We start from the raw sequence: 9,263 nt of genomic DNA on the forward strand, positions 1-9,263 counted from the left end.
GATAATAGTAAAAATGTTTGTACACTGTGTATATAAAGTTTATTTGTGTGTAAATATTTGGTGTTTTGTGATACCTGATTTCAATAAAAAAACCTTTTTTTCCACTTTCTAAACATGTGAAAGGTTTCTTCCCTTGTGACTCGTTTCATGAGTTTTCAGATTACTTATTTATTTGTGTAAAACATTTCCCACACTCTGTACATGTAAAAGGTTTTTCTCCTGTGTGACTTATTTGGTGACTTTTCAGATGACTCTTTACTGTAAAACTTTTTCCACACTCCGTACACGTGAAAGGTTTTTCCCCTGTGTGACTCCTCTCATGACTTTTCAGCTCACTCTTTTGTGTAAAACTTTTTCCACACTATGTACATGTGTAAGGTTTTCCCCCTGTGTGACTCCTTTCATGACTTTTCAGATCACTCTTTGTGTAAAACATTTCCCACACTCTGTACATGTGAAAGGCTTTTCTCCTGTGTGAATCTTTTTATGAGTTTCCAGATGATTACTTTGTATAAAACATTTGCCACACTCAGTACATGTGTGTGGTTTCTCACCTGTGTGAATATTGTAGTGTTCTAGTAGATTAGACTTCCATCTTAAGCTTTTCTCACATTCTGTAGATTTGAAAGGTTTCTCCTTTGTATAAATCATTTGGTTAGACTGTAGACTTTTCCCTTCTTTAATATGTTTTGAAACATAGAAACATAGATATTGACGGCAGATAAGAGCCATAGGCCCAGCAAGTCTGCCCGACCTTACCTAACAGTATAAACTTATCTAGTTCGTAGGATAGCCCTATGCTTGTCCCATGCATTTTTAAAGTCCCCCACAGTGTTTGTTGCTACTACCTCTTGAGGAAGTTTATTCCATAAATCAATCACTCTTTCTGTAAAGAAGTGCTTCCTCAAATTACTCCTGAATCTACTACCCTTTAGCTTGAGCTCATGACCCCTTGTTCTTGAATTTTCCATTTTATGTAAAATACCCACAGCCTCAGTTTTACTAAACCCTTTAATGTACTTGAAAGTTGCTATCATATCACCTCTTTCCCTTCTCTCCTCTAAGCTATACATATTTAGGTCATTGAGCCTATCCTGGTAAGTTTTATTTTTTAGACCATGTACCATTTTGGTAGCCCTCCTTTGCACAGATTCAAGTTTGTTAATATCCTTCTGAAGATATGGTCTCCAGAACTGCACACAATACTCAAGATGAGGCCTAACTAATGATCTATAAAGTGGCATAAGAACCTTACTATTTCTGCTGCAAATACCTCTACCAATACATCCAAGCATTCTGCTAGCCTTACTCGCTGCATTACTACATTGTTTACTAAGTTTTAAATCATCTGAAATAATAATTCCCAAGTCCTGTTCCTCGTCTGTAACAGTCAGTAAAGTGTCATTGAGTCTGTAATTAACATTTGGATTTTTCTTCCCTAAATGCATTATTTTACACTTTGCTGTGTTAAACTTTAGATCCCAGTCGTTTGTCCAATCCTCCAATTGTTGTATATCACTTCTCATTTTGTCTACCCCCCCTGGAACATCCACTCTGTTGCAAATTTTTGTATCATCTGCAAAGAGACATACTTTCCCCTGTAGCCCTTTGCTGATATCGCAGATAAATATGTTAAACAAAACAGGCCCCAGAACTGACCCCTGAGGAACACCACTAGTAACAGCCCCCTCTGCTGAATGAACTCCATTTACTAAGACACTTTGTTTTCTGTCCTTAAGCCAGCATTCCACCCAGTTCACAATTTTTGAATCTAGACCAAGGAGATATAGTTTGTGAATAAGTTTATTGTGTGGGACGGTGTCAAATGCTTTGCTGAAATCTAGATATGCTACATCAACTGCTCCTCCCTTGTCTAATACTTTTGTTACATAATCAAAGAAGTCAATTAGATTAGTCTGACATGATCTCCCTGAAGTAAAACCATGCTGATTTTGGTCCTCTAAATTGTTTGTCTTTATGTAAGTCATAATTCTTTCTTTTAAGAGGCTTTCCATTAATTTCCCTACTACTGAAGTTAAACTAACTGGCCTGTAGTTGCCAGATTCTTCTCTACTGGCCTTTTTATGAAGGGGTATTACATTTGCTATTCTCCAATCATCTGGGACAGCTCCTGTTAATAGTGACTGATTAAACAGATCAGTTAATGGGACAGTTAGCACTGATCGAAGTTCTTTTAAAACCCTTGGATGAATATTATCAGGACCCACTGCCTTTGTAACATTTATTTTTGATAATGCTAACAAAACCTCATCCTCTGTAAAAAGATTACTGTTAAGCTTGTTTCTATTTTGCGTAGCATCCCTTAATGTAGACATTGTATCTTCACAATCTTTAGTGAAAACAGAACAGAAGTAATCATTGAGACAGTCTGCAATCTGCTTATCTCCTTCTATTATTCTACCATCAACTGATTTCAATTTTACTATTCCTACCTTATTTTTTCTTCTTTCACTGATATATCTAAAGAATGTTTTGTCCCCATGTTTTACTGACTGTGCTATCTTCTCTTCTGCATGAGCTTTAACCTTCCTAATTAACTGCTTAGTCTTTTTTTGTTGGAGTCTTGAAAACTCAGAAAAGGTGTGTGGTTTATCCTCAGGGATAATAATTTCACTAGATAAGGCATAAATGTTGTCTTCTTGTTTAATGACTAAATTACTCTCTGTACATAATAATTTCTGCCCAGTTCCTGCCAATTCACCATCTTTTTTAAATATCTGCTATAATATCCCGAATGTTTGTTATTGGAGTTTGTGGTATAATTTTGATGTTTCCTGTAGTGAAGGATGGATATGAACTATTGATGTGTTTGTCTACATAAAAAGAAATGGAATAAAGAAAAATAAGAATGTTTATTCATTTATAATATCTCAATAAAAAAACATTTTTATACTCAAAAATGTCTTCTGTTTTGTATTTTTAAAATTATTTACCTGTAAATCACAAATTAAAAAGGATGACATAGAATGTAAACATTACTTCATCATAGTAAACTAAATTACTGATTATTGAGGAAAACAAGTTACAGGGCCACATTAAACAAGGTGTGTATGGATAATGTTCTCAGCCAGGAAACAAGTACATCTGTATTATGGGCAAGAGTGGTGGCATCAACCATCCTCATTTAACATTGCACAAGCAAATGCAAATACAGCCCTCTCTGGGTCATGCTCATCCAGTTGGGTGAGAACATGATGTCTTATTCCTCACAGACTAATCATCAGTGTGAGATGTTTTGAGAGGGCAAGAAGCAGTGACATTATGAGAATCTTTAGCTTTCAGCTGTGGTTCTTCTATTTATATAAACAGCCAAAAAGTTATTAGTTTCATAATACTCACTGTAAAATTAAGCACACAAATCAGTGGTGATTCTAGGGTGGGAAATACTGGGTGATTTGTGGGTGTTCCATGAGTGAGGTCAGGGCAGGGGAAGGTGGAGTTGCCAGTGTTCTGAATAATGAACCAGGTCAAGGGGTGAGGTTAGGCAGTTGTTAGACATGGTCTGTCTAAAAGGACAGAGGGGGGAGTAGTATTTTTTACCCTCCTTCTCAGCCCAATAGGGATTGCTCCTTCTCTATAATGTCACTGACATAAATGTTCTTAAAGATGCAGATATAACTATAACCGTTTATATTTGTTTAATGAGTGATCTGTTCTATTATATATAAATTTTATTTTGTGAGTAAATATTTGGTGTTTTGCGATACCTGACTGGCATACGATACCTTTTTCCACTTTATAAACATGTGAAAGTTTTTTCTCCTGTGTGAATCCTTTCATGATTTTTCAGATGAATTATTTGTGTAAAACTTTTTTTACACTCTGTACATGTGAAAGGCTTTTCTCCTGTGTGAATTCTTTCATGAGTTTTCAGACTACTCATTTGTGTAAAACTTTTTCCACACTCATTACATATGAAACAGTTTTCTCCCGTGTGACTCCTTTCATGACTTTTCAGATTATTCTTTTGTGTAAAACTTTTTCCACACTCTGTACATGTGAAAGGCTTTTCTCCTGTGTGAATCCTTTCATGAGTTTTTAGATGATCCATTTGTGTAAAACATTTTCCACACTCTGTACATGTGAAAGGTTTTTCCCCTGTGTGAATGCTTTCATGAATGTTCAGTTTCTTCTTTTCTCTAAATCCCTTTCCACACTCTGTACATGTGAAAGGTGTTTCTCCTGTATGACTCCTTTCATGATATTTCAGATTACTCTTTTCTGTAAAACCTTTTCCACACTCTGTACATGTGAAAGGCTTTTCTCCTGTGTGACTCCTTTCATGAGTTTTCAGATTACTCTTTTGTGTAAAACTTTTTCCACACTCTGTACATGTGAAAGGTTTTTCCCCTGTGTGAATCCTTTCATGAATGTTCAGTTTCTTCTTTTCTCTAAATCCCTTTCCACACTCTGTACATGTAAAAGGTTTTTCTCCTGTGTGACTTCTTTCATGATATTTCAGATTACTCTTTTCTTTAAAACATTTCCCACACTCTGTACACGTGAAAGGTTTCTCCCCTGTGTGGGTCTTTTCATGAGATATGAGATTTCCCTTGGATGTGAAACATCTCCCACACTCATTACATGTGAAAGGTTTCTCCCCTGTGTGGGTCTTTTTGTGATACATAAGGCTTCCTCTAGATGCGAAACATCTCCCACAATCTGCACATGTGTGAGGTTTCACAACTGTGTGAACTGTGTGGTGTTCAAGGAGATGCAAATTGCATGTGAAGCTTTTCTCACATTCTGTACATTGGAATGGTTTCTCTGTATGAATCATTTGGTTAGACTGTAGACTTCTCCCTTCCTTTAAATGTATTGAAAACTCAGTAAATGTGTGTGGTTTATCCTCTGGGATAATCATTTCACTAGATAAGGCATAAATGTTGTCCTCTTGTTTGATTACTAAATTGCTCTCTGTACATAATGATTGCTGCCCAATTCCTGCCAATTCTCCATCTCCTTTAAATATCTGCTGTGATATCCCCAATGTTTGTAAATAGTCATTAGTGTCTAAGACTTTTGGAGTTTGCGGTATCATTCTGATGCTTCCTGTAGTGAAGGATGGGTATGAACTATTCAAGTGATTGTCTACATAAAATGAAAAGGAATAAAGAAAATAAAAAAAGTTTATTCTTTATAATGGAATCCATCTTAATACAAGAATCATATTTTTTTTTACACTTTATAAATGGCTTCTGTTTTGTGTTCATTTTTTAAATTGATTAAACTGTAAATCACAAATTAAAACATGAAAGACAAATAATGTAAATATTTCTAAATAATAATAAACTAAACCACTGATTACTTATGAAAACAATGTATAGGGTTCCATTAAACAAGGTGCAGGTGGATAATGTTCTCAGCCAGGGAACAAGTACATCTGTATTCTGGGCAAGAGAGGTAGCATCCACCAACCGCATTTAACATTGCACAAGCAACTCCACATACAGCCCTGCCCGGCTCATGCTCAACCAGTGGGTGAGAACCTGATGTCTTAATCATCACAGACTAATAATCAGTGTGAGATGTTTTGAAAGGCTAAAGCAGCAGTAATCTTATGATACTTTTTAGCTTCCGGTTGTGGTTGTTTGATTTATATAATCAGCCAAAAACTTTATTACTTTTAGTAATACTCACTGTTAAATTAAGTTCACTAATCAGTGGTGGTTCCTGGGTGGGGAACACTCACTGGGGGAGTTGTGGGTGTCTCACACATGAGAATAAGGTAGGCATAATGTGTAGTTATGGGTGTTCCATGAGCGAGGTCAGGGCAGGGGAAGGTAGATTTGCAGGTGTTCTGAGAGCAGGTGTTGACACAAATGTAATTAAAAGATGCAGATATAAATATAATAGTTTATATTTGTTTAATGAGTGATCTATTCTATTTTCCCAGTGATTAAAGTCAGCATAATATCTATTTTACTCACCTAACACATATGAGTTCATGCTGATAACAGGCTCCAATGTCTGTGCTCAGGAAGAAGGTTCCCTTATTCACTCCAGTTACATCAATACCGGATATCTCTCAGTGCTCTGGCTGTGTCTGTAAAAAGTATATTAAATGGTTTAGACAGATAATAATAAATAATGGTTCTGATTAACTGTACGTATGGTATAATTAAAGGCACACATAACAATTCATGTGATACAGATCAGCTGTTTAGGTTATTACATATGTGCTATTGATTCAGCACAAGCATTTAGTACAGTTAGCTCTGTGGGTGTTACAGTTGGAACTTAATTATTTATCTTTCCAGAACTTTATAATATAAGCTCAGGAGCAGACAATCTATTTATGAGTGGGACAAACCACAACCTTACAAATATATTATAATCATTTCTCCCCCCAATTATTTATATCAAAGAGCAGCACTTACACAAATGTTAAATAAGAGTTGTTTAAATGTAAGTTAAATCTAATACTACAGTATTGATATTGTACTTTCTACAGATCCTCACTGTCAGACATTTTGTATTTACTAAAAATAAAATGTGTAACAAAAACCACACACAAATAGTGATAATAATACAGACCAATATGTAGTACCGACCAATATGTAGTAATATATCCAACGTGAAAAGAGTCTTTAATGGAGACAGTACCACAAATACAAATAGTCCATACGATGTTCCTCAGAAGGAAGAGAAAGAAACACATCATAGCATAATACTGTGTAATCTTCACTCCCCAGATAGAAGGCAGACCCAGAATACTCACATTAGTTAGAGCTTCAACAGCTCAAGATAATCAGGTTTATTGTGCAGACCCCAGGCAGACTGGATACAAACACAGACAAATGCTTAAAGCAAATGTACAATTTATTAAAAACAAAAGACAAAGTTCATGTAGATCACTAAGGGTAACAGGAACAAACATACACAGATACTATGCGTGTGATAGTCCGTTGTTAAAGACCGCATGAAGCTACACACTGTATCTGTAGTCTTTCTGTACCGTATAGGTACCCCTCCTTGTGACCAATTTGCTTAAGCGACTCTACATTTTGTATTTGTCATGTGCTCTACCCCAGTCCTTTAACTTCTCTTGGTCAGTAGTGATATGTGTTTACATAGATTAATAATATAATAAGATATGAGCTATCAGCAAGCTCAGCCCATTTAAAATGTTTATAACGTATATAATAACAAAATCAACAAATACATACTAACAATACAATGTAATAAAATGTACTATGAATTTCTAAAGAGCATTAGATTTATTTCTGACATTTTGTTCTGCACCTGTATCATGTGACAGCAATCAGCCAATAACAGATTTATATCTGTATATAATATAAACTCTTGCACATGCTAAGTAGGAGCTGGTGCCACATAACGTGTGTTTAAAAACATTGTGTAAAATTTGATAATGGAAATAAATTTAAAACAGCTATTTTATATAAAAACATAAATTATGCTTACCTGATAATTTCATTTCCTTCTGTATGAGGAGAGTCCACGGCATCATTCCTTACTGTTTGGAAATAATGAACCTGGCCACCAGGAGGAGGCAAAGACACCCCAGCCAAAGGCTTAAATACCTCCCCCACTTCCCTCATATCTCAGTCATTCTGCCAAGGGAACAAGGAACAGTAGGAGAAATATCAGGGTATAAATGGTGCCATAAGAGAAAAACTAATTTTGGTCTGCCCATTGGAGTATACAGGCGGGGGCCGTGGACTCTCCTCATACAGAAGGAAATGAAATTATCAGGTAAGCATAATTTATGTTTTCCTTCTTAATATAAGGAGGGTCCGCAACATCATTCCTTACTGTTGGGAAAACTATACCTAAGCTCTAGAGGACACTGAATGCTAATGGGAGGGATAAAAGAGAGGCGGACCCTAATCTGAAGGCACCACAGCCTGCAAAACCTTTCTCCCAAAAGCTGCTTTGGATGAAGCAAAAACGTCAAACTTGTAAAATTTAGAAAAAGTATGTGAGGAGGACTAGGTAGCCGCCTTACAAATATGATCCATAGAAGCCTCATTCTTAAAGGCCCAAGAGGAAGCCACTGCTCTAGTGGAATAAGCCGTAATCCTCTGAGGAAGTCTAAATCCCGATGACTCCTAAGCGTATAATACTCCTCAACCAAAAAGATAAGAAAGTTGAAGAAGCCTTCAGACCCTTACACTTTCCAGAGTAGATAACAAACAAGGAAGAAGTTTGTCTAAAATCCTTTGTAGCTTGAAGATAAAACTTCAAAGCTCGGACCACATCCAAATTATGAAGCAAACGTTCCTTTGAAGAAGAAGGACTAGGACACAAGGAAGGAACCACAATCTCCTGATTGATGTTGCGATCAGACACAACCTTAGGAAGAAAACCCAAACAAGTATGTAGGACAGCCTTATCAGTGTGGAACAATAAGGAGGCTCACATTGCAAGGCAGCTATTTCAGAAACTCTGCGTGCCAACACAATAGCCAATAGAAAAAGAACCTTCCAGGACAACAATTTTATGTCAGCCAAATGCATAGGCTCAAACGGAGCCCGTTGTAAAACCTTAAGAACAAGATTTAAATTCCAAAGTAGAGCATTAGATCTAAGCACAGGTCTGATCCTAATCAGAGCCTAAACGAAAAATTGCACATCAGGGAGCTCTGCGAGCCTCTTGTGCAGCAAAACAGATAGGGACGAAATCTGTCTCCTCAGGCAACTGGCAGAAAGGCCCTTCTCCAGACCCTCCTGGAGAAAAGAAAGTATCCTGGAAGCCTTAACCTTATGCCAGGCTTAACCACATTCTTCACACCAGAATAAGTAAGCTCTACACACCTTATAATAGATGTGACGAGTAACAGACTTACGAGCTTGAATGAGAGTATCAATAACCCTCTCAGAGAAACCGCTCTAGGCTAGGACTAAGCGTTCAATCTCCACGCAGTCAGCCTCAGAAAATCTAGATTTTGATGAACAAAAGAACCCTGTTCCAACAGATCCCTGCTACAAGGTAACTTCCACAGAGGAGATGAGGACATCCCCATCAGGTCCGCGAACCACATCCTTTGCGGCCATGATGGTAACAACGGGAAAATGTAAATAAGATTGAACCTTCAAGGCACTGCTAATGCATCTATTAGCTCTGCTTGAGGATCCCTGGATCGCGACCCATATCTAGGTAACTTGGAATTGAAATGGGACGCCGTGAGATCTATCTCCGGCGCCCCCCATTTGTTACAAATCTCCACAAACACCTCAGGATGGAGAGACCATTCCCCCCGGATGAAAGGATTGTCTGCT

General features: G+C 37.0%; 1 protein-coding gene across 1 annotated transcript; it reads right to left on the reverse strand.

Moving 5' to 3' along the window:
* Window positions 1–2,859: 2,859 nt before the first annotated feature.
* On the reverse strand, window positions 2,860–6,087 carry LOC128659815 (gastrula zinc finger protein XlCGF26.1-like). Its single transcript, XM_053713387.1, has 2 exons — window positions 5,952–6,087; window positions 2,860–5,112 (listed from the first exon to the last, which is right to left on the reverse strand). Exons 1-2 carry the CDS (start codon window positions 5,968–5,970, stop codon window positions 3,758–3,760), a joined length of 1,374 nt encoding a protein of 457 aa, XP_053569362.1. The 5' UTR covers window positions 5,971–6,087; the 3' UTR covers window positions 2,860–3,757.
* Window positions 6,088–9,263: the final 3,176 nt, after the last annotated feature.

The sequence above is a fragment of the Bombina bombina genome, chromosome 5 (assembly GCF_027579735.1).
Source record: "Bombina bombina isolate aBomBom1 chromosome 5, aBomBom1.pri, whole genome shotgun sequence".
Lineage (NCBI taxonomy): Eukaryota > Metazoa > Chordata > Amphibia > Anura > Bombinatoridae > Bombina > Bombina bombina.